This window comes from Artemia sp. Qi Xiang Cuo, chromosome 2 (genome assembly GCF_049724085.1).
Source record: "Artemia sp. Qi Xiang Cuo chromosome 2, ASM4972408v1, whole genome shotgun sequence".
NCBI classification, from domain to species: domain Eukaryota; kingdom Metazoa; phylum Arthropoda; class Branchiopoda; order Anostraca; family Artemiidae; genus Artemia; species Artemia sp. Qi Xiang Cuo.
Genome location: NC_142795.1, coordinates 64,443,263 through 64,468,744, shown reverse-complemented (window position 1 = coordinate 64,468,744; position 25,482 = coordinate 64,443,263). Strand labels below are relative to the sequence as shown.

Sequence of the window (25,482 nt, the reverse complement as noted above, 5' to 3'; positions counted from 1 at the left end):
ATCTTCCTATTTTAATTAAACATCCCCTGTGTTTCAGGAGTTGCTGTTAAAAAACTGGGATAAAAAGTCAGTTTTGCATAAAAAACAAGGAATTTAGGGGGAACCCCCTCATATATGGAATAATCTCTTGTTAATTTTAAGTTGCTCCTTGCTTTCAGTATAAAAAAATATTTGATTTCTCCTCGTTTTTTAATGCCAGGAAATCCAGCTCTATTAAACCCCCTCTGTGTTAAATTTCCCTTGGACAATTCCCCCAAAACGTCTCCACATGTAAAATGAGTTAACAAAAAGAAATTAATACAAATAAAAAGAATTTCGTATAGGAATTCTGACAAATTTCCCCCTCAAAAGATCACCCCCAGACAATTCCCTCCCAACAGAAAATTCTTCTGGTGGAAAATCCCCCCTCCACAGCAGAAAAATCCGCCTTTTGTGAAAAGTTCTTTATGCTTCCCAATATCAAATACTATATGTAAAGATTGGCCAAATTTCACAACTTACCGCCCTTTCCCCAGGGGCTTTGGGGGGGGGGGTCATGTTATCCCTAAAGGCATTGCTATTAGAACTTTCAACTACTCTGAACAAAACAAAAATCTTTTTGGTCACTTAAAAGGGCACTAGAACTTCTTAATTTCCGTTTGAATGAGCCCCCTCTCCCAATATTCTAGGATCATTGGTTTGATACAATCACCCTAGGGAGAGCAAACAAATAAACATGTGTCTGATCTTTTTTCTGGCAAAAAATACAAAATTCCAATTTTTTTCAGGTGGGAGCTTGAAACCTCAGCAATAAGGTTCTCTGATGCATTTCATCTAGTGGTGCGACTTTCATTAAGATTTTTTGACTTTTTGGGGGTGCTTTCCCACTTTTCCCAAATCAGGCCGATTATCCCAGGCTCTTAGCTTTTGATAGGTAACACTAAACTTAACGAATCTTATATATTTGAATCAGCATAAAAAGTTAATTCTTTTGATGTATCTGTTGATATCAAAGTTCTGTTTTTAGTTTCTATTATAATTGAGCTGTGTTTCTCCTTACTTAACAGTTTTTTTATCATGAACTGTTAGATTTGGAAAACTTAATTTAAAATCCTAGTCACCAAAGAATAATTAGGATCATGACAGGATTTGTTACTCTGTTTTTTTTTCTTGTGATAATTAGCAGTTTGAAATAATAAGTTCAAATTAACTTTTTCAAATTCTATGAAGGAAGACCAAATTGTTAAAAAGAACTTTAGATGATAATGATTATTCTAAAAAAAAATTCACACCTTAAATAAAAATGCAAATTATTGAGTAAAAAATCATATGATAAACATGATTTCCCTAAATATCTAAAGAGAAAGAGAAAATTAAATAAATTAAATGAATCTATTATCCACCTATATAATTGGTAATGTCAGTACTAATAAAATAACTTCTTTTATATATTAATACACCAAAAGTGTAAAACCAAATGACAAAGAAGGGTAGCTCAGATGGCTGAGCCTTAGACTCCTGATTTTGAAGTTAGGGATTTGTACCTGGTATTCAGCTTTCTTCACCTATAAAAAGTATAAATGTTGAGAATATATTTCTTTTTGGAGAAAAGTTGCTTTTGTGGAGGAAAAATCGATATTAGACTATTTCACATTAGCAGGTAGATGAAAAACGTGAATAGGGGGAGGGGTCTTTCTAAACTTGTATTTGGAAAGTCTGGCCTCTTTTATCCCACAGCATGGAAATCAAGTTGAAACTTCCTGGGGATTTGTTAGGCAAGAGGGGGAAAAAAATTTTCTCTAATCTTCCAAACAGAATTGAGTACCAAGTAATTTTTCCATCATGGTCTCTTGAATTTGTGGTTGCTATTTTGATCCATACTTGTAAAATTCCAGGTGGAGTTATTTGACAATCATTGGGATCCCCTTTAGGTTACTTACTTTATTTATTTTGATAGTTAGCTTGCTCCAAATAAAAAAAAAAAAAACAATGGACATAATATAATATTTTTTTTGAAGCCAAAAAAGATGCATTGGCCACTGACTTGAGGTGGAAATAACGTGTGAAAAAGAGAACTAAAGTTAAGTGGGATATACTAATAATAATAATTTATTTTTGCCCTCTATGGATACATTAAAAATGTACTAGAGAAGAACAAACAAAGAGAGAGAAAAAAAGAGAAAAGAAAAACAAAATAGTTAACGAATACAGTACCAACATGTCTAACAAGAAAAAAAGACAAACAAGTGGAAACATAAATTAACTGTTGGAACTTAAATCAACACTAAAATACTGGACCTAACAGTCTACCCATCCATATAGCATAAAGGTTAAACAGAAAGTCTAATAAATTCCTACATTGGTCATCAAATGGCAAATAAATCGTATGGCTCACAGTATAAATCCTATGGCTTATAAAATATACATTAAAAACAACGAGATGAGACATTAGAGGTTTTTTTTGCTATTGATCAATAATAATATCACGTTGATGTTGACAACTCGGCAATCTTGGGGCATACTTCTCCTTACTATATACATACATACATACACACATATACATACTGTAGTCCAAGTAAAATAGCTATATTAAAAAAAAGTGAAAAAATGATTTGAAGTAATTCTTTTTATGCTTTCTGTTTGTGGGCATTATTTCCATTATCTAAGTGACTCCTGGGTATACAATTTCCCCCTAGATTCTGAGTTTCATATAATTAGAAGTATCTAAGGTAAAATAGCCAGTAGGCTTGTTCAAAATGTGAATTTTGAGACTTTAATTACTCCTTGTTAGTAATATTGTTACCAATGGAGGGGTAAAGCTGGTAATTTGATTGAGCATATGACTTCAAATAATATTGAATTAGCTGTTGCTACCCCTCCAAACCTGAATACATATTTCAACCCCAAAAGTGGCAGATTCTCTACAATTGACCTGCAAATTGTGTCATTAAACTTTTTGAATAAAATTTATATAAATAAAATTGATAGTCTATGTACTGACCACTTTGCTATAGTTTGCTCTCTAAATGAACCTGCTGAAACTCTATCACATACCTCCAAATATGTCAACACTAAAGCAAATTGGTCTATGTTACAAAATCATCTAAATGATGAAATTACAAGTTTCACCCAAAATTCATGCATTTCACACAACAGTTGACACACATGCTGAAGTCTTGACATCTTTACAAATAAATACAGCTAATCATGCTATCCCTAGGACAACACCCAAAAAAACCTTCCCTAAACACATTCCCAAAGGATGGGGCACAAATGAGTGCCAAAATAAATGTAGAATAAAAAAGGAAGCTAGGACAGCATTCATAAAAAAGAACATTACCTACTACATATTTAAAAAAATTACAAGCAGAATCTAATCTAAAAAGGACTATAATAGATGCTAAATATAACTACTGGAACAATTTTGCAAATAATCTCTCCAGAGAAACACATGAGCCAATTATACATAAAGTCATACGCCACATCTTTGGGAAATAGACTTCCCCCAATCCACTCCTGTATGAGATTTGCATAATAATACCCATTATGAAAATGATAATGAAAAAGATAAGCTATGTATAAATCTTTTTGTTAATAAGCTAACATCAAATAATCAAAGCAAAATGTCCCCAATTCCTATGAACCCAACTTACCAACCACGCCCAGGATCCGAGTATATAAGTAGTCCATATTCAATCCAGGAAATGAATAATGCAATACATCATATTAGGACCAAAACTAGCGGCAGCTATGACAATATACACCCTTCATGGATAAAGAATCTCACCCCTTCATACAAACAGGAACTGCTAAACTGTTATAATCATGCTTGGGCATCTTCTATGTTCTCCAATATATGGAAATGTTCGTCCCTCCTACCAATCCTAAAGAAAAATAAACCCAAAGATAACCCTGAGTCCTATAGGCCCATAATGATTACTCCTGTGATGGGGAAAATAATGGAGAACATGATCTATTACCAACTCCTCTGGTTTGTTGAAAAAAATAATATGATCCCTCACACTCAAACTGGATTCAGGAAACATCACTCCTCAATAGATGCTTTCATTTTGCTAACAAATGCAATAAATGAATCATTCTCGAAAAATAATGTCCTAGTTGCAGCTTTCCTAGATTTTGAAGGGGCATATGACAATGTGAACCACCAAATCCGTTTAAACAAACTTGCAAACCTTGGACTTCCCCCCACGCTAGTATCTTTTATAAAATCCTTTATAGAAGTGCGAAGTTTCATTGTTTGTGTTGGTTCAGCCTCTTCACCCCAAAAGACAATAACCAAAGGCCTACCTCAGGGAGCAGTCCTCAGTTGCCTCCTCTTTGCCCTATATCTCTGGGACATGAACCTCCCCCACACGAATCTACAATATGCTGACGATCTGGTGCTCTGGTCATCTGGCAACACCTTTGAGATAGCACAGTCAAATCTGCAAAAGTCACTTTTCCAATTTGAAAAATTCTCTCAACATTCAGATTTACCCATTGCACCTACCGAGTCAAAAATAATCCAGTTTCACCGAAAGTGAAACCGTGTTAATGTAAAACTAACTCTAAATGAAACAACTATTCCAGAAGATAATCATATTAATTACCTAGGTCTCATGCTTGACCAAAAACTTAATTTCCACCTCCATATTTCAAACACAATAAAAAAATGCCATAGAAAAACAAATATACTAAAAAGACTTCTTTCCACACCCTGGGAATGTAAGGAGAAAACCTTACTCCAGTTTTATAAATTACATACAAGACCCCATATTGACTCTTGGGCTCATCGTCTATGGTGGATGTGCAAAGACCCAGATACAAAAAATTGAAACAACACAAAATGATATAATACATCTCATATTTGGTCTTAGGAAACCCACAAGCACCATGTTTCTGCTTATGGAGAGTGGATTAACAACAATAAGGGAGAGACGTAGCTTTCTCTTGACAAAACATCTTACAAAAATTGAATCAAATAGCTCACACACCCTATATAATCGGTTAAGAAATCCAGCCATGTATAGAGGCATTGCAGATGAGTATGCCAATATTCAGAAGAAGTTCCCTGTACCAGCAAAGTCTATTGCACCTACTTTTCCACAATCCCATCCATGGAATTTGTCAATTCCAATAATAAATACTGATTTCTCAAAGTGGAATTAAGATTTAACCCCCATTGCTTTTGTCCAGAAAAAATTTGCTGAACTTAATACAATTACCTATAAAAACCACTTCCAAACATTTGTTGATGTGTCAAAAATGAATAAGGAGATAAGAGGTGGTGCTTTTCTTTCTCACCCGAAAATTACAAGTGGTGAGATATTATTTAATAATTTATCTATAGTGTCTGCTGAGTTAAATGCCATATTCATGGCATTAGAACACCTTAAGGAAAACCAACCTTTGATTACAAATTCAAGTAATATTATTGTGTATTCCAAATCTTTATCAAGCTTTGGGTTGCTGCCCTCAGCTACTCAGTAGAATCTGGACATTGACACTTATCTTTGTCTCAGTGTTATAGATAATCTTGCTTCAAGTGGTATAAGAACTTATCTTCAGTATATTCCTAGCCACTCTGGTATAAGTGGTAATCATCAGGTTGATGAAATAGCAAAAAATTTTATAAATATTGACGAACCAAGTGGGAGACCAATCCTGGTTAGAGATATTTACCAATGGAGACTATCAGATATTAATTTTAATAAGATTAATCCTATCCTTTCCCCCTTTCCCAATAAGTATTTTTCTAAAATTGATCATAGAATTCGTTCTGGAACAAATGGACTAAATTTTCTTGCATTCTCGTATTAGTTTTCTAATTCAAGTGGTTTTATTCCCCTGTCCCCTCTTTGCAGGCATTGTAATATGAATAATGAAACAATTGACCATTGCCTATTTGAATGTAATATGCTGACGTCTGCACAACATACCTTGCTTTGTAAACTGCTAAAATGCTTCAAACACCACAAAATCTCACTATCAGCCAAAAGCCTAGCCAACTATACCTGCACACAGAGCATAGAAATCGACATCTATCATCTTATATTTGAACTCCTAGAGTCGAAAGATCTACTGAAAGATATCTGAAAATATCTAATAAATATGAGGCAATCAAGCCAGTAGCTCCGTAGCCCACAGAGTGAATCAAAAGGAAAAGGGCTAAATAGCATTACTGAAAAGCCTGCCTGCTGTTAAATAGAAGAGAGGGTCTTACATTTTACTGTAACAGTATTCTTGTACACACAATTAAAACTTTGTCATAAATAGACGAATTGTTTAAGCTTTTTTGTCAGTTCTTTGTATTTGTTGGGATCTGTCCCAAAATTATGCCCCTCCCCTTGCTGAGGCCATGATTGGCATTATTATGCCAATCTTCTTTCAGCAAGTTTTTGGCTTTAGTTTTGCAAACCCTCCTAAATTTGTCTTAAGTTTTTGAATTGATTTTTATTATAGTAACATTATAAAACTCTTGATTCTGCTTAACTGTTCATGGATTCATCCATGTTTCAAAACTGAAATGGAGCCATGTTTATAGCTGGACAGTCTTTGACCAATTTTTCTTAGTTGTAAATTTGAATATTATTCTTTCTTTTGTCTTCATCTAATCTAAACAAGTACATTGGTTGAGTATTTTGAAAACAATTTTTCATAGTTTCTTAGATATATGGCTATGTAGCTCCTATTTTTGGCCTTAATCAAATCTACCTTTTTTTTGGGGAGGGGGGTCTCAATTAAATTTGATAGGTGTCTACTGATATTTCTGGTAGATATTTGCTGGTGCTATAATCAAAACCTAGTTTCATCACAGCCCTATGACATGTATATCCAAACAACTTAATAATTGGAATCTTTCCTATAAATTTGCTTCTCAATTTGTTGCCCCTGTTTAGCTACCACTAATGCATGTTGCCTTTAATGTCATTATACCATATAGCTTAGTGTCCTGGTTTAAAAAATAGAGACTTTGTAAAGAATTTCATTAAAATATTTAGATCAAACAAATGCTGGCTGTCCCTAGTTTTTCAGGGTAATGACTTATCTTCAATTCTTGATGACAACACTCTAATATTCCAAAACACTTAAAACAAGTGTTTCCAAAAGCCTGGCCTGATCAAAACCTTGTCTATCTGCCCCCAATGTGCAGGTATGGATTGGATGTGAGGATATTGATAGTTACTTTTCATGCATATTAAAAAAGGAAATAAAAATCATGAAGCAAAGACATATTAAAGGAACTTCATAGGGATTCAACGAAGTTTCAGTGTTTAAATTCCTTTCTTTTCTTTCAAGTTTTATTAAATTATAAATAATTGTTGTTAAATGAATCCCTCTGAAGGTTCCTTTTTGCTAGGATGAAATCTTCATGGCAAGAACTGCTTGTTGGGCCACTAGTTGAAAAAATCCGGGACAGAATACAAGCTGTGAAAAATGAATTCCAATGCAGTCATAGTCCTGAACATGTATATGGAGATGAAAGTATCTTTGGATCACAGATAATGAAAGAAATATCAAATGATGAAACTAAAGAGATAATATTTGGCTGGCTGAACAACCGTGAACCTGAAAAATTGGCAGCAGAATGGAAGAACATGGGAAATCAGTATTTTAAAGAGAAAAAGTACAGGGAAAGTCTTGGCTGCTATACAAAAAGTGCAGATACTTCTGTTGGTGAAGATAGAGCTGTAGCCATAAGTAATCGGTCAGCATCTTTATTCTTTCTTGGACAGTATGAGGACTGTCTTCTTGATGTTGAATCTGTGTATGATTTAGTTCCAATTATGACCAAAGCTAAACTTAATCTTAGAAAGAGCAAATGTCAAACACTTCTTCACGAAAAGAAATTGATAAAGAATAAAAATATTGATGAGCTTCCAGAACTTTTAATTGGTGAAAACAAAGTAATAACTAGTATGTCAGCTGCCCTTACTGTTTCATATTCACAATGTAAAGGAAGGCATGTAACCACTACTAAATTTGTCCGTGCTGGAGATACACTTTTTAAAGAGCAACCATATACAGCTGTCCTCCTTGCAAAAAATGGACTCAGTCATTGTTCGTTTTGCTTTAGGAAAGTATCAGAACAATATATAGTTTGCAGAATCTGTGGTGATGCAGTATACTGTGATTATGAATGTAGAATATCTGACAAATCACATGATCATGAGTGTGGTCTTACACCATTTCTTCAGTCATTAGGCATTGCTCATTTGGTTTGGAAGATTATCACTGGAATTGGAATTGGGAAATTGACTGATGTACATGATAATTGTTTATTAGAAACAGTTACAAATGAAAATATTGTGCACTGTTATGAAGACACAGAAAATCCTTACCTTTCTGTGCTATATCTAAATTCTCACATACTTGATATGAATTCTGGAGATTTAGCTCAGTATGCTATGAGTGCTTTGATGTTAAATCTATGTTTGAAGCTGAAGACAAATGTCTATTCTGGCTTTGATGATGATGTATTTGATATAGTGTCAAATTTTTTTCTGCGTCACATCTGCCAAATGATTTGCAATGCTCATGCAATTACAGAGCTATCTGAGGACTCAAATAATGAAAGCAACCTTGTTCTTGAATCTCAAGACCGTATTGCCACTGCCATATATCCAAGTGCATCATTAATGAATCATGCTTGTGATCCAACTATAATAAATTCTTTTTCTGGGAGAACTTTGATTGTCCGTGCTGTAAAGGATGTTAAAACAGGAGGTGAAATCTTTCATTGTTATGGCCCGCATTTTGCACGCATGCCAACTCCAGAAAGAAGGGAAAGCTTGAAGTTGCAATATTTCTTTGATTGTGGTTGTCCCTATTGTACTGATCCTAAGTTGACAGACTTGAATCAAAGGTTTTTTTCATTTGCATGTACTTATTGTAAAGGTTCACTTAGCATTAAAAAATCAAAAAAAGCCTATTGTAAAGATTGTGGGAAGGAGCAAACTTACTGTCAGCAACTAGAAGCAGAGTCTCAAGCCTTACAGCTACATCGTGAAGGGATTGATGGATATAAAGAAAATAAGATTGAAGCTGCTACATTTTGCTTTACAAAGGCCTTCAAACTACGAGAAAAGGCACTGTATAAGCATCATTTAAATTTAGCAGAAACGGCAGATTGGCTTGCTCGCTTGCTTGCTATGGCTGGAAAGTATGTTGAATGTTTACAAACATTGGAAATAGTCCTTGAGGGATTAAGGGTAAGATATGGAGAGTTGAGTATAGAAATTGGTTATGAAATGAGGAAGAGGAGTGATGTCCTGATTAGTGCTCTCCACACTCTCAACAATCCACAAGACATCAAGATTAAAAGAAAGTTTTTTAAGAAATTGAGAGATTCTCTTGAACTTAATGTCAACATATTTGAGATCCATTATGGCTCCTGGAGTGATCCATACAAAGAAGCCAAAAGTAGGCTTGAAATATTTTCTGCTTTTAATTTTTGAACTAATCTTTTCTGAATAAGATAAAACTCAAATTTTGATCGTTTTCCCAAAAAGTGAAGTTTGTTATTAATGAAGAGGATACAAAATGATTTTTCCATTATAAAATTTATCATATATGGTGTAACCTTACTCTCTAACCCCAAAGACCTGATGATTGTTAAACTTTTCCTTTACAGGATAAAAATGCCAAAGATTGGTATGATCCAAATTCAGCATGATTGGGATGAAGTTTTAAAAGAAAAGGGAAAGATTTGGATTTCTTTCAAGTATCCTGGCGAAATTGCAGTCCAAGGTCATGTTGATTTTGCTGGCCCAATGGCTCTTGCTTCTAGTGGATTTGAAGTCATTAATTTCAATGCCTCTCTTCTTAAATTGAAGCACATTGAATCGTCTGTTGTGTGTGTCTTTTTGTCTCCTAAACAAAAGCTAGATTCTGTTTTCAAAAAAAGCATGGACAATCTTGATGTGACAAGTGGTGGTTTGGGTGTAGCAACTAGTTCGGGCTCTGATATAAACATTTTTGACACTGCAACTGGAAAGGTTTTGAGAACACTTCAAGGTCATTTGGGAGAAGTTAGGGTAGTGAAGTTCTTTCCATCTGGAATTGTTGTTTTATCTGGTGGTGCTGACTTTCAGCTTAAAGTATGGTGTGCTAAGACTGGGGCTTGTGCAGCTACATTTAAAGGTCATTCAGCAGCCATTTCTGATGTAGGAATTGTTGAAAGAGGTCGTAATATTGTTAGTGTATCAAAAGATGGAACTGCCAAACTTTGGGATTGTAGTAAGTCTGAATGTATAGCCACAGTCTATGCAGAAACTGGAGTTATAACGAGTTGTGCCCTGCTTAATGCTTCAAATGATATTGATATGAAATCTCCACGTGGCCCAGTACATGAAAGGGAAGTTGGAACAGAGAAGAAGCTGTTAGTCTTTGTCAAAGAAGATGGAAGCCTAATTTGTGTTTCTGTATTTACTCGTCAAGTGCTTTTCACTAGAAAGATGCCATCAGTGATCAATACTGTTGTATCAGATGGCCACTTAATTTATGCAGGATGTGATGATGGAACCATAATTGTCTTAAATCCCTCACATCATGAGGAACCACGCTTCCTTAGTCAGTTATGCTCAAGTTCAGTCTATTCCATCCTTCCATTCAAGTCAGGATTCATTTCCTCACACAGGGATGGTACTGTAATCTACGTCGATTTTATTTACCCATTATTACATACTCAGTTGACAGGGTCTTATTGTGATCCTGTCCTTAAAGTTGTAACTGATGGAGAATATGTGTTCACTTGCTGTAGGGATGGTGCTATTCGTAAATTCAGTGCGAAAGCTATTTAAATCGTTTTATCTATAAGTACTGCTTATTTATAATTATTGTTTACTTATATGTACTTATTTCATTACAATAAAAATAAATTGAATTAACTACTTGTATTTGTTTTTGAAGTTCTTCAATCCATATTGTAAATATTTAGATGGACAATATTGAAGTGTGGTTTCCAATCCTAAAATACCAAGTACAGTAATAATGAAATTTGATTCTTTGAATTTATTACCTTGAGGCACAGCCATAGATATCTCAAGAAGAAAATTCGGAAAAATTGAAAATTTAATTTTTAGTGGAAAAATAACTTCATATTTGGCCATATTGTTTTTTTTTATAGTAGTGGGAACATAATAAAAATAAAATTAGACATGGATGAAAAATCAGCTAAAAATATATTGCACCAAAGAGCTTAAGAAGGTATTGCTTTGAAGGTGTATTTATCTTTGAGAATTATCGGATTGTTAATGTTTGAATTTTTACAGGCGAAAATCATTACAAATTTAACACAATTAGTTTTGCTTATTTGTTTTCACGGTTTAACATGGCAACACTGATTAAAACGTAATACTGCCCTAAAAAATTTCAAATAACCAAAGAAAAATCTCGGAAAAGTTGCTGTCAAATATGAATAGATTTAAGATGGGTCTGGGGACAAAATGTTTTCATTTTGATGTCCTTGGTACTTTGACTTATCTTGTCTGATTATGAATTAAACTTCATATACGAGGAATTAGGGCCTGTGGTGAATCTGCATAGAGTTACAATGAATCGACATTTGCATTGCGCTGTTTGTTAAGGATTTTGAAAGATCTTTTAACTACCCTGATTGTTGTTTACTATGTGTGTACTTGCAGGAACAACGAACTTTAATCAGGATTGACCTTGGAATAGGTTTCTAGGGTCAAATGATTTGACATCGACTAGCAGCGTCACGAGATTTAGTCCCTTTTTCATTGTGACAAGGCACGTGTATTTTCTAAGATGTAGAACTTAAATTCAAATTCCTATGTGACTTGTATAAGATTTAAGTATTTTGCACATCTAAAGAATTAGTTTTAAAGATTGAATATTATAGGATATGGGGAGCAAACAATGGCTAAGAATTTCCAAACTTAGTTAAACTTGGAATCTATCTGTAATTAAAAGGTTTGTTTTTTACAGTTTTACCTTTTTGTGAAGATGGGGTATACCCTAGAAGTGCGTGAGTACACTAATGCTACTAGCATAAATATTTGCTACTAGCATATATATACCATTATCCAATGCTACAATACTCATACTGTAGCAGACTTCTCTTAGCTTTTTTTTTCTCTACCAGCATAACTGACATAGAGAAGCAAATCAAACAGGATTCATCACAGAAGGTTGAGTCGCCGTTGCAGGTTCTTTAAAAAGGGATTTCTAAATGCGAGGATCACAGCAAAATTACGTTAAATACTTCATCTTTAGCTATTTTGAATGGCCAAATGGGACAGACGACTTTTTTGTCTTTACATAACTTTAAATGAATATCCCCTAGGCTGTAGATATAGGCTACGTTTTGTCATTTAAGTGTAAATGTATAGGATCCAAAGGACCCTATTGGATGCCAATGTTAGTTGTTTACTTTTTTCTTATTCTTTTTTTTGGGGGGAGGGGGGTTCTGAAACAAAAATTTGATAAAATTCTGGACACTTGCATATAAAATCCAACCAGAAAGCTTTACCTCAACTCATGTGTTGAACCATTGAGTTTGGGTAGATTACGGTTGAACAAATTCTCACGTAATGTCTGAGTTTCAGATGACAGGTAAGGTGAAAACGCCTGCTCTTGCTGCAAGCAAGAAGCAAGGTGTGTTTAAACCTTGGAACAAGATTAAATAATAAAAAAACTAGTTTTTACAACTGAAAGTAAGGAGCAACATTAAAACAAAATGAGCAGAAATTATTACGTATATGAGGGGGTTCGCCCATTGGTGCCCATAAGCTGAATTCCAGGGGGGGTAAACCTCGTTTAATTGGCACTGTTTATGCTATATAATAGAAATGTCCGGGCAAAAATATTAAACTAATGTAAACATCATTCAGCCAGGGGGGGGGATGCCCCCCCCCTTATGGGCGCTCATGGGTTCGCTTCCTAGTCAATACCTCGCTCTTTACGCTAAAGTTCGAATTTTGTTCCAATTCATTAAGAATGACCGCTGAATCACAAAGGCCGTTTAATTAGAATAAATAGCTCTTTTTAAAGTACTTCAGCGTAAAGAGCGAGGTATTGACTAGGGGGCGAACCCCCTCATATATGTAATAATTTCTGTTCGTTTTAAGTTTTAGTGTTGCTCCTTACTTTCAGTTGCAAAAACTTGCTATTTTTGTCTAATTTCTGATCATTTTCTAAATAATACTGGAAAACCCGGCACCCCCTTCATAGAAAACTTCCTCCATGGAAAGATCCTCCCATGTAACCCTCTCCCCCCGATCCCCCCCCCCCCACAAAAAAAGCTGAAAACTTCTGTATACTTCCAATAACCAATACTAAATGTAAACAATGGGCAAAGCTCGTAACTCGCAGCCCTTCCCCTGGGACTGTGGTGGATTAACTCATCCTCAAAGACATAGTTATTAGATTTTTCGACTATGCTGAATAAAATGGCTATCTCAAAATTTCGATCGGGTGAGTTTGGGAGAAAGATGAGCATGGGAGAGGCCTAGTTGTCCAATTTTTTGGTCACTTAAAAGGGCATTAGAACTTTTAATTTCCGTTCAAATGAGCTCTCTTATTCGGACCACTGGGTTGGTAGGATCACCCCTAGAAAAAACCGAATAAACACATCCGTGATCTTTCTTCTGGTAAAAAATACAAAATTCCACATTTTTGTATATAGGAGATTGAAACCTCTACAGTTAAGTTCTCTGATACGCTGAATCTAATGGTGTGATTTTAATTCAGATCATATGACTTTTAGGGGGCGTTTCCCCTTTTTTCAAAAACAAGGCAAATTTTCCCAGGCTCGTAACTTTTGATGGGAAAGGCTAAACTTGATGAAGCTTTAGACTTGGTGCATGCTAAATGTTCGGTTATTCACGTTTAGTATCCTACTGCTCAACTTTTCAAGAGTATTTAAAGGTAGTTTTAATAAAAAAAAATCTGTCTGTATATCTATTTCAAGTAATGAATAACCTGAAACTGTAGTAGTATTGTGCTTTTATGTATTACAATGTATCGGTATATAATTTATTAGATGTTTGGTAATTAAACATGCTTCAGATTGTAAGGAGAAGCAAAAGATAAATAGCCAGATATAAATAAAACATACAAATGGAAATATAATGAATACATAAGGAATATGTCAAATGTAGTAAAAAATAAATATAACATAAAATATATATTTTTGAATAAATATAAAATACGCGAATGAATTCATACAGTACATAGATTAATGACCACAAAGCTTATAAAAAGAAAGTTGGGATATTGTTATTCATTCAACAGCCGTGGCCGTGAAACCAACTTGAATAGTAAATCCGGATTGTATTCTCGTATTTAATTTAGATTAAAATAAAACGTTGTGGGCAACCCTCCAAAATTGAGACAAAGAAGGACAATCAATTTAGTGTTTGTATGCATTCAATAATAAAATAATTAATGTCCTGTAAGCATGCATGAATGCTGGCAGTAGAGTCGGTAGATTGTGAATTATAATGTAATATGTTTTTGGTAATAAATCTATGTTTTTAGATGGTTAAGGAGAAGCGCGAAAAGAAGCGAAAATCCACCATCAATGAAGTGGTCACACGTGACTACACCATCAATGTGCACAAGAGAATCCATGGAGTAGGCTACAAAAGGCGAGCACCTCGTGCTGTTAAGGAAATTAAGAAATTTGCTGAAAAACAGATGAACACCAAGGATGTAAGGATCGACACCCGATTAAACAAGTTTATCTGGTCCCAGGGTATCAGGTAAAGGCTAAAATAAGTTTTGATTGATTCTTATCTATTGATTATATCCCTTCCAGAAATGTAAATAACGACGAAGACTACACTCCTTTTCGAGCATAACTAAATCAACCAGTTATGAATGAGGAGTTATTCTGGAGAGTGAATAAAATATGAAGGATTCTATCAGTTGTATGGCCAATAGCTGTGCTCAGCAAAATTAAAGAAAAAGAAACTAATGAAAAAAAAGAAAACAAAAATTTCAACAGCCTTAGATTCACCACCTGACAAAAGCTAAGGAAAATACTTTCCCTGGTAGTTTTTCGTCTTAATTCCTGTTAATCGTGAAGAAATTAATTGCCAAAGTGATTTTTTTTCAACCAATATTTTAGAGACAGCAAAAATAGAATAACCGGCTAGTGTTAACAACAGGATTTATTTGTATCTCACGAAATTCTTGTTTAAAACTATTAAAATAAGCCTTTTCCTTAAAAATAATTGTTTAATCTTTTTAGATTAAAATTTCAAATAATTATAGCAGGATCATGTCAAGACATACTCTTGATTCTACACGTAAATTCAAATCTGATTGATAACTCTGGGGTCTTTAATACACCTGTGAGAATATCTAAATACTTGCTCTGGCGAAAGCTTTGGAGTTTTCCTCTTTAGTGCTCAGATTTACAGTTGTGCTGGTTATTTCTTTAAAGTAGTGTTTCCCTAAGTGTGGTACGTGTACCCTCAAGAGTTCGGTAAGAGTTTGGAGTTGCATCGGAGTTCGATATAGATGTGCATCTGCACCCTCCAAACAAAATAAGCCTTTTGAGGCTGAGGCTGCAAGTCATTCTATCCTAGTTTAACTTGTTCAGTGCCTTGAAATACTCCTCCCTTTGCGATGAAAGTGGTATTAATAAAAACTGTATTAATAGTGCTATTCTTTGTGACTGAGGCTGCTGCTGAAAACTGGATTGATCAATGCAAAAAAGGTACTTTCATTTCTTTTGCTGTTTTGGCGCCATCTGTCATAGCCACACTCGTCACACTAAGAATTTATAAAAATATAGATGACATTCCCTTCGTTCGCAAGCGAACAAGAAGAGGACGCAGAGGTGGCAGAAAGAAATTTAAGATTGACGTGTTAGTCACCTACGGACGATTGGCCAGCCAAAAGCCTAAGCGTGAGAGGTGTTTAGTCTCAATCCCGCGCGTGAGCCTACCGCCCTGGCTGATCCCTGACAACAATGATCCTACCAATGATTTCGGGTCTGATTGTCCTCCAGTATTATCGCCGGAGGTTCTCTCTTGTAAACACCAACTTCCCAACTTCCTTCTGAGCAATGTCCGCTCACTAACGAATAAAGTAGATGAGTTAGATGTCATTCTACGTCAGAATAATATCCATATCGCCGCAATTACCGAAACATGGCAGCTCGACGAAACAAGTGGAAGGATGGCTGGTTACAATGTTTTCTTGAACACTAGAACAGACAGGATTGGAGGAGGTGTTGCCCTGTATGTTCGCGATGATATCCCCTGCAAATATTTAGATAACTTCAATGACCCTAACCATGAAGCGATCTGGGCATTATGCAAGCCAAAACATTTACCACGAGATGTCTCTTGCATCATTATTGCAAGTATCTACTATCCTGAAAGCGCCAAGAACAGACGGCTGTTGGTATCCTACCTTCAGTCTACGTTAGACACATTACGTCAGCGGTATAGCCACCCGGGCTTCATAATAGCTGGTGACTTCAACCAAACAAAGAAACAATGGCTTGCTAATACGCTGGGTATGTCACAAGTGGTCAAGATACCCACCCATGTGACCGGGAGCACCCTTGACCTTATTCTTACAAACCTTGCTCCATATTACAAAGACGTGTCTTCGAACGGGCCATTGGGCAAATCGGACCATCACACTCTGCTGATGAAGGCCAAAAGTGAAATCAGGAAGCTTAAGAAAATAAAAGTACTCCGGAGACCTATCACGAAGTCTGCTATTAATACGTACGGAATGTGGGTCGGCACTCACTGCTTCAGCGAAGTAGACAACGAAAGCGATGTCAACAGGAAAGCAGAAATATTTCAGTCCCTACTCTATGAGAAATACTTAGAAGTTTTCCTGGAAAAGCAATTTGTCGTGAGCGAATCTGACAAGCCCTGGATCACTCCAAAAATAAAACAGCTGAGTCGCGAAAAAACCACTGTAAGGCAGTCAAGTGGTGACGCAACGTCGTTACGATTATTAAGAAACAAAATCGTTAGCCTTTGTCGCGAGGCAAGAAAGTCCTTCGGAAAATCCCTTTTGGACACTGAAATAAAAAAGGATCCCCGTAAATGGCACCGTCTAGTGAGGCAGATTGCTGGAAGAACAGTATCATCCAGTATCCGTATTCTGAACGATGATGGGTCACTCGTGAGTGCAAATGACGTCAACAATTACTTTACTGACATTTGTACATCCTTTCCTGCCCCAACTAACACTGAAATAGAGAATCTACTGTCAATATGCCCTGACGAAGGTGAAATCGAAATAGTTGAGTATCAAGTTTTCAATGAGCTGAACAAGTTGTGTCCATCCAGTAGCTCTTTTCCTGAAGAGCTACCTATAAGGTTAATACGAGAGTTCTCTCTTTTCCTTGCCAAGCCACTTGGACACATCATCAGCGAATGTTTCGCCCAGTCAACTTTCCCGTCGTGCTGGAAACGCGCATTTGTGCGTGTTATACCGAAGACTAAAACACCCAAATCTTGCAACGAGTTACGACCGATATCAATCACATCTACCTTTGCAAAAGTCACCGAGTCATTCATCCTGCGTGAATTGCTCAAGCAAACGCGGGAAAACATAGACCGTTACCAGTATGGCGGCCTCAAAGGTTGCAATACCTCGATATACCTCGTGCGCCTAGTTGACATTATCTTTAAGTGGCTTGACAAGGGCAGTACCTTCATCGACCTAGCTCTCGCCGATTTCAGGAAGGCATTTGACCTGATTTGTCATCTTACGGCAGCAAAAAATATGTGAGCAATGGGCGCACAGAAGCGGTCTCTTGCATTAGTGATGAGCTTCCTTCAGGACAGAATGCAGTGTGTATTTCCATTGTTTGAAGGTGACTTGATCTCATACTGGTCTAAACTTACCTGTGGAGCCCTTCAGGGTACAAGACTTGCTGGTTTCATATTTATCTCCCTCATCAACTTCTTCCTTCAGAATTTCGAAGAGCGACTCAAATTCGTCGACGATTTATCATTTGTCCTCAAATACCTCGTGAGAGAAGGTGTAATCGAACGTCAGTTCAGCGAGACCCTTCTGGCATCCTTCTCTGAGGACTGTGAACGTTACAAGTTGACACTGAATGCAGATAAATCAATGATCCTCAGGTTTTGCCCCTTAAAACGTGATCTGGAATTCCCGCAAGTCCCTTTCCCTATTGTTCCATCTGCAAAAAACCTCGGAGTCACATTATCGATGGACTGCACATTCACCGAACACGTGGAGAAGGTTATTAAGGCTGGCAATGCATCACTTCAGACCCTAGTCCTGATGCGCAGGTTTGGCTGCGACACTCAAAGCCTAAAAAATGCCTATATTACGTATGTGAGACCTCTACTCGAATATGCCGTCGCTGTCTGGGGACCTTTTGTCCAGAGCATCCACTACCTTTGCGATGACCTTGAATCTTTGCAGAAACGAGCTGTTAACATAATCGTTGGTAACAGAAGTGACGACTACAACAAACTCTTGCAAGAACTGAACCTTGAATCTCTCAGCGACAGACGATTATCACTGATCATGTCTCTCGGCAAGTCACTGCTTTCTTCGCCCCATCACAGACTGATCCTCCCACCTGATGCTCCTGTTAATCAAAGAACCAGATCCCAGTCGAAGCTACAAACCCCTGTCTGCAGGACCAACCGCTACAAAAACACGTTTGTCCCCTTTTTCGTTGAAGCATACAACAAGACTTAGTGTTATTTGAATTCACGTGTTAGTGTTTTTATAGTGTTCTTTGTATTTTTTTTTTTTCTTCTCATATTGTTGTAAAGACGACATAAATTAGCCATGGCTACGCTGTTCGATCTTAATAAACCTATGTCTATGTCTATGTCAACAGGCTAATAGAGATCAAACCGCATCTAATGGACCCAACTAAATTACGATGATTTGTCATGTCAGCACAAATAATGTTTTCCTTTTCATTGATCCAGATAAATGTTATTCATAATAAAAAAAATATATTTTATTATGAACAATTTGATTTCTCTTTTCTTAAAATTTTGTAAATGTACCAAAAAACGAAAATTAATTTATTCCTATTCTTATGGACTATTTATTCATTTTTTTTTTTGGCGAGGGGTACTCAGTGCTACAAAAATTAAGGAAAGTGGTACACATTCATCAGAAGTTTGGAAATACTGCTCTAAAGTAATACTATATATGTTATTGTGAAAAGGATAATTTCTAAGGCGGTTCGAAAATAACCTTATGTTAGCATTAGGTCATCTTGTGCAGTTATAACCTCCATTTGGCCCCATCCCTAAGCTTCAGAGACAAATAATAAAAAAAAAGGTAGATTGGGCTATTTGCATTCTCTGGGTCGGTTTCGAATGATTAGTTGTTTAATGAAATCTGTCCTCTAGAGTCATTTTGTTAACTGAGTTCGACTGGAACTTTATTTCTATTTTACTTCTTTTTGACTTAATCCGTCTTTTCCAGACTACTTTTTCTTTTTACGTTTCACCTCAAGTATAATGATCCCCAGGATAAGGACGCCAAGATAGCTTTTATCAATCTTCTGTAATTTTTTTTTCTTTTTTTTTTGCCTCACTGATTGGAGGCAATATAATGGAATATAATGCAATAATATGGAATGGGGAAAAAATAAATATTTTAAGGTGTGTTTTGTCAGACGGGTGCAATTAATGAAAGTAGTGACGCTAATGAGACAACTTATGCTCTTGTACTACACAAGTTTTTTCCCCCAATGAATAATGCATAAAATGTAAAATTTTGTGTAATTTTGTGCGTGCCTTTTTTTTTGTACGATATTATGATTGTTTTCTTAAGAGCATATACGGCATAATGATGTAATTTTCCATGACTTTAAAATGCATGTAGTTAATATTGTATGTATTATAACTTTTCCTCAGATTTCAAAAAAAAATATGATGCAAGAAGTATGCCAATTTTTGTTTTTTTGCTAATTTATTAGCTTCTTTTCTTCTTTTTTTTTTAATAATACTGAATCCATAACTTTGTCTGCTATGATTAATCTATGGTTTTGGCATAATGTCAGCTCTAACTTGACACTGGATGGACTGAATAAAAGGAGGATTGCCGCCTGGAATTTTTTATTCAGGAAAAACTATTTATTGATTCCAGATTTTCTTTCATTTGTTAAGTATCATTATGACTTAAGGGTGCTTTCCTAATTTCAGGGAAATTAGGTCAAATTTTGTTTTGAAAATGAGTGGTACACTCGCAAGGGCGTTGAGTTTCAAACCGAGTCACCTATCACAGCTTTTGTAAGATCAAATTGGGTTTTAACCATAAATGTAGAATATAACATTTATTTGTATATTCTCTGGATGTTTAAACAATTACACTGGGTAACAAAAAATTCTTTTTTGAAAATCATCCAGCGTTTTCCAGCTGAACTAGACTAATTTTGATGCTCTGAGTCTAAAAATGACTAGGGTTTTGCTCAATTGGGTCAGGATTTTTTGCTACAGAAATTTTTTTAAAATCTATTTTGCGTAAAAAGAAACAAATTTCTGTGGATCATCAGCTGAGAAACCCCTGACGGTTTTCCTCAAGAAATAACAGTCAACGTATCCAAATCCAGTTTTTATATACACCATCAAATTTGATAAACATAATTCAAAATATTGGTAAAAGAATGAGCGTTACGTGGCACTCAATTGTAAGTTCACGGGATAAATCAGCGTTCCTTCGACTCCTGTGTGTGAGAAGCTGCTGTGTTGTCTTTTTCAGTGACCATCAGTAGTCCACCATCATGATTGCATCCCAACTTCCCTGTTACCTATCCTTCATTTGGCGCATGTCCTGATGGAACCTTTCTCCCTACTCGTCGCTCATCGCCCCAAGGTTTTCGGGAAACCTCTCCATGTGTGAAGTACATCTTTATACTCATTAAACACCCAAGTTTTTGGAAGGCCTCTATCATGCTGCTGACGAGTATGGATGGCGTGGTTTACCGCCTTCGTATTCCCCAGTAAGTTGTTCACCACCTGCAAAACCGAATTCCTTGCAGCGCGCTCTGGCATGTTCATTAGGTATTCTGACTCTGTGTCCTTTATGAGCTGCCGTATCTGTGGGCCATTGAAAATATGGGCGGTCAGCTTCTCTATGGTCAGTTGAGGAAAGGCTCGACACAGGTTGTTGAAGGACCTTCTATCCTTGTCCAGAGCGTGCGTGAACTGCTTCATTAATTCTAGCTTCTTGTGTTGCGGTGGGATCGATATTTTTTCCCGGTCAATTAGATTCGTTTATAATGTTTATCGCCCCAGATGCTAATTACTCAGGCGCCGGCCACTCATTCTTTACATAGTTCTGAGATCTCTTCTTAACTGTCCCACATACATATAAAGCATGGGTATTTCGTGAAGCGGTAATGCTGACCAAGTAGAAAGCTCACCGTTTTGAAATCGACGCAGATTATCGAACGGTGCTGCTAATATTGGATTTTGTCAAGCATGTACTTACTGCTTCATATTTTTCTTTGAGAGGTGTGGAGTGCACAAGAGGAGTTAAAGCGAACTGGTTCCCGTTGTGAATGAGCACACACTCCAAAGAGCGCTTGGTGCTGTCAATAAAGAGTTGCCAATGTCTCGGATCGTATTGAGAAGCGCCAAGTTTAGCAATAATGCCGGCGAAAACTCGGCAGTACACGAGGTCTTCCTCCTGACATAAGAAGCCCATATAGTCTTCGTACCTTCTACGAAAGAAAGTGATACGCATATCATCGCCAAGTAGATCTTTCTACTTTGAGTCTGGACGCCAAGAGATCAGAGGAAGTCTTAGACAAGCTGAGATCCCGAACCAAATCATTAAGCTCGCATTGTGAAAAGGGCTGCAGACCATATTGTTCTTTATTATGCTCTTATGTAAGTCCTCCCTCGTCTGCACTGATGACCTTGTGGTCGCTGTCGGGAAGCTCTTTTCAACGCTGGTGCAGGAATTTATTCGCAGTGAGCAACTGGACAGCAGGTAGACGGAAGGTCAGGGTCCTAGAGGCTGTGTCGATTCTTCCGATTGTTGTCGATAGTATTGATGGCGCAAAAGTAACAATCCGATGCATGGTCTAACGGCTCCCTCCGAACCATCTAAATCCCAACCTTTAGTGAAGTCTTCGCACCCTTCGTCTACCGCCCCAGGTATTCCACTTACGTCGTGCACACAGTATGCGGTGCCCAAGACTTATCTTGGTCACCCAGTTTGACTTCAATGTAAGCCTCGTAGGCATGCTTTAAAAATCCTTTGATGTTCCTCATGTCCACTGACAGCGTGTAATCTCTACAGACGTAGTAGAAAACGTCAAGATCATTCCTGCATGACCGTCGCGCAGAAGCCATATCAATCTAGTGAAAGAAAAAGAAAAATGCAGGTTAATGTCAGGCAATGAAATTTAGAATCAATTTGATTGGCTAAGGGTTAATCAAATAAACTTCCAATCACGCATACACATATGCAGCTATTTTAGAGAAATAACAATGCTATAATTTAATATGTTCTTCAACAAAAACGTGATTGAATTCAAAACACCTGATAATAGCATGTGTGATAGCTAGTCAGGTAGGCCTATGTCTGAATCTAAAAATGTTGACCTGATTTAGCAAAATGAATGTGATATTCGGATTCGAAACACCAAAATTAGTCAAAATCAGTTGAGAAACCCCTGGCGATTTTTTGGCTGTTACCCAGTGTTATAAAGTAATGAGGGACTAGGCGTAATTCGTTGATAAGGTGATAATTCGCCCTAGAATGATCGCCGAAATGTTCTTCTAATGTTATCAAATTTTTCTCTTCTCACACCCTCGCCCTCTCTTGCCATTAACGATCTTACTCTCTGTAATATCTAAGAATAAATTAATAATAAAATTTTATCTTTTTTGTGACTGAATATTTTGTGCTTGCGCCCTTCGGAGGACTAAACTTTAAAGCCTTAGGGGGAAAAATCATGTGAATGACGTCACATTCAAATGCAGTTAAAGGGCACAAAAGATTCGTGATAGAATTGCAATGATGGTATGCATTATATAAAAGGTGTTGTATTCAGGCAATATGTTCATTAGTATATAATATGCTTAGAGGACGACCCGAACCAAGATGCCAAGTTAATGGCCTTTTAAGCTTCCTTCAGGTGAATTCATGTAATATTCTGGATAACAAAGTTGGATTTATCACGAGGGCGATATCATGTTTTTAAAAATGCCTAGGTGGTTTATGGCCCGAAATTGGCTGGGGACCACTGATTTAAAGGGTGGTGTAACATTTACGGGGACTCGGCATTGTCACCTTCATAAATTAAAAATTACTCTGTTGAAACTTCCTAATGAGCAACGGGCAGGTTGTTCAAGTGAGATCTCCACTCAAGAAATTACCGTTGATTTAGTGCCTGAGAATAGTGTTTGGGGGAGGGATCTCGATTGAACAGTTAGTTATACCGAATGTGAAAAGTGTCAAACACATTGCTGGAAAAAATGACTGAAATTACATTTGTATCATATCAATGGAACGTCTAGCAATGTCGAGTCATAATTCTAATAAATTTTCATGTAAATTGTAATTGTTTATGAGGAACACATTGCTGTATGCCAGAGACTAAACAACTGCCAGAAAGATGGATTTATGGTAGCTTGATGGTAAAGAATACTCAATTTTCATTCAAGCTACCTAAACAACAACTGTCGTTGCTACGTTCATCTGTTATAAATTTAGCCGGACTCACATGGATTACTGAGGAAAGTGCGATATTTAAAGGGTAGTTACGTCAGTCTTTGGTGAAGTGACAATAGACGGATGCTTACATATACCATCTTGATAGCGTCTTCATGAACTTAGGAAATATCTGCTCCTAAGACCCCCAGTTTTAACCCTCAGATATTATATATTTTCTCTTTTTTTTAAGGAAAAATTTACGTTAAATTGTTTTGTCAATCCATGAAACATCGAAGTATATTTCTTCTTGCCATAGAATTTCTATACATATATTTCATATATTATTTCTTTTTAGGAACGTACCTTTCAGAATCCGCGTTCGCTTGTCCCGCAGAAGAAACGAGGATGAGGATTCTCCACATAAATTGTACACAATGGTCACCTTCATCCCTGTATCTAGCTTCAAGAACCTTCAAACTGAGAATGTTGAAGTATCTGAAGAGTAGATCTTCTCACGTTCTTTGATCTATTCTATGTTCTGAATAAAACAAGGAGCGGAAACAGTCTTCTTTCTCTTTTTTAAGAAAAGTTTGCGAGGCTATCATCGCTTTGGCTAGACAAATGCTAAGTAAAAAATAGAATGATTTTATTTGAAGGTTATCTGATCGATCACTTTTCTTCATCATGTCCCCATACCTCAGTCGCCTCTCTGTAAGAGTTCCCAATTAGTAAACCAATACAAGGTAAGTAGCAAGTACCCTATAACTGTTCGTTTAAATTAGATCGTTTTTTTTCAGTTTCTCTCCCCCCCCCCCCTAAAAGATAGTAGTAAGCCATTTACTCTGGAAATTAAGATTACCTTGTAAAAAATAACTAAATGTTCTGGATGTTCAAAAACGCGAGGGGCCGAAACAGAATCTAAATCATTATTTTCAATATCGGATTTTAAAAATTTATCTTTTTGTAAAGCATGTGATAATGTAGTCGTTCCTCTAGCTGTTGGCTTGTTCTATAAATTTAAAACTTTCCACGTGAAAATGGGGCTCAGCAAACGCCACTACCAAGGATAGGGTCAGTTTTGTCTTTCCTAGAATTAAAAAACCGTTCAACTTTTAGTTCATTTTTGAACGATACGAAAGGTTTTGTTTCTTTAAAACAAAACAAGTTTAATGAGATCTCGGGACTTATGATAAAATGAAAAAAAAATATTTTCACTTGTAGGAATGAGTAAAGGAGGGGGGAGTTGATTATTTTCCTGTTTTACCTGTTTACCGCAAAATTTTCAACAGTCAAGGATTTTTCTTCATAGATTTTGCCCGGGCCCTTCCTTAGAAAGTCTATCATCCAAAGTTTTCACTTTCAAGGAGCTTAGTATTTTGTCAAAGAACCTAAATTTGGCATGGCTGAGACGCCGGTAAATATCTCAGAAATTATTACCAGTGTGTGTCTTGAATTTTTAGTTCTCATGGCGAGGTTGAAAACCCAGATATTCTAAGAGGAGAAGTTACAAGGACTAAAGAGTATCCTTGATTTTTACCCCTCTATGTCACTTTCAATTCAATCGAAAGAAGAAACTAAAATCTTCCATGATTCGGAAAAAGGTAAAAACACAAAAGCAGACAGAGAAACCCAGTTGTTTTTATGGACACGATAGATTATGAAAGCAAACTTGTATCCTTTCATGGATAAAAATACTTGCGAAGAAATAAAAGCTGGCCCCACAGATAAATGCATACCAGCAATTGAGAAAAGAGCTGAAAACTAAAAGATAAAAGACTAATTACCACTAAAATGTATAGAAAATTTTACCCCAAAGGTTGCTCTACTCTCAATTTTTACGGTTTTCTAGAAATCTATAACAAAAATATCCTGTTGCATCGTTTAGTTTTC

The 25,482-nt window shown here is 36.3% G+C and overlaps 3 protein-coding genes across 6 annotated transcripts in view; all 3 read left to right on the top strand.

The window, feature by feature from the left end:
* Positions 1–24,153, top strand: part of RpL31 (ribosomal protein L31) — a 36,972-nt gene extending 12,819 nt beyond the window's left edge. For both annotated transcript variants that reach the window (XM_089102446.1, XM_089102442.1), the window contains exons 2-3: positions 14,485–14,708; positions 23,948–24,153. In XM_089102446.1, coding sequence (XP_088958572.1) covers positions 14,485–14,708; positions 23,948–24,098 — 375 coding nt within the window. In that variant the 3' untranslated portion in view covers positions 24,099–24,153. The remainder of the gene's footprint in view (positions 1–14,484; positions 14,709–23,947) is intronic.
* LOC148955492 (proteasomal ATPase-associated factor 1-like) lies at positions 781–10,928 on the top strand. Of its 3 annotated transcripts, none has more exons than XM_089102430.1 (2): positions 781–913; positions 9,614–10,924. In XM_089102430.1, exon 2 carries the CDS (start codon positions 9,621–9,623, stop codon positions 10,779–10,781), a length of 1,161 nt encoding a protein of 386 aa, XP_088958556.1. In that variant the 5' UTR covers positions 781–913; positions 9,614–9,620; the 3' UTR covers positions 10,782–10,924. The 3 variants fall into 3 exon arrangements, with proteins under 3 accessions (XP_088958556.1, XP_088958561.1, XP_088958554.1); XM_089102435.1 differs by having other exon boundaries at positions 790–819; XM_089102428.1 differs by lacking the exon at positions 781–913 and having other exon boundaries at positions 9,371–10,928.
* Positions 7,167–9,437, top strand: LOC148955493 (protein-lysine N-methyltransferase SMYD4-like). Its single transcript, XM_089102424.1, has one exon. It carries the CDS (start codon positions 7,341–7,343, stop codon positions 9,435–9,437), a length of 2,097 nt encoding a protein of 698 aa, XP_088958550.1. The 5' UTR covers positions 7,167–7,340.
* Positions 24,154–25,482: the final 1,329 nt, after the last annotated feature.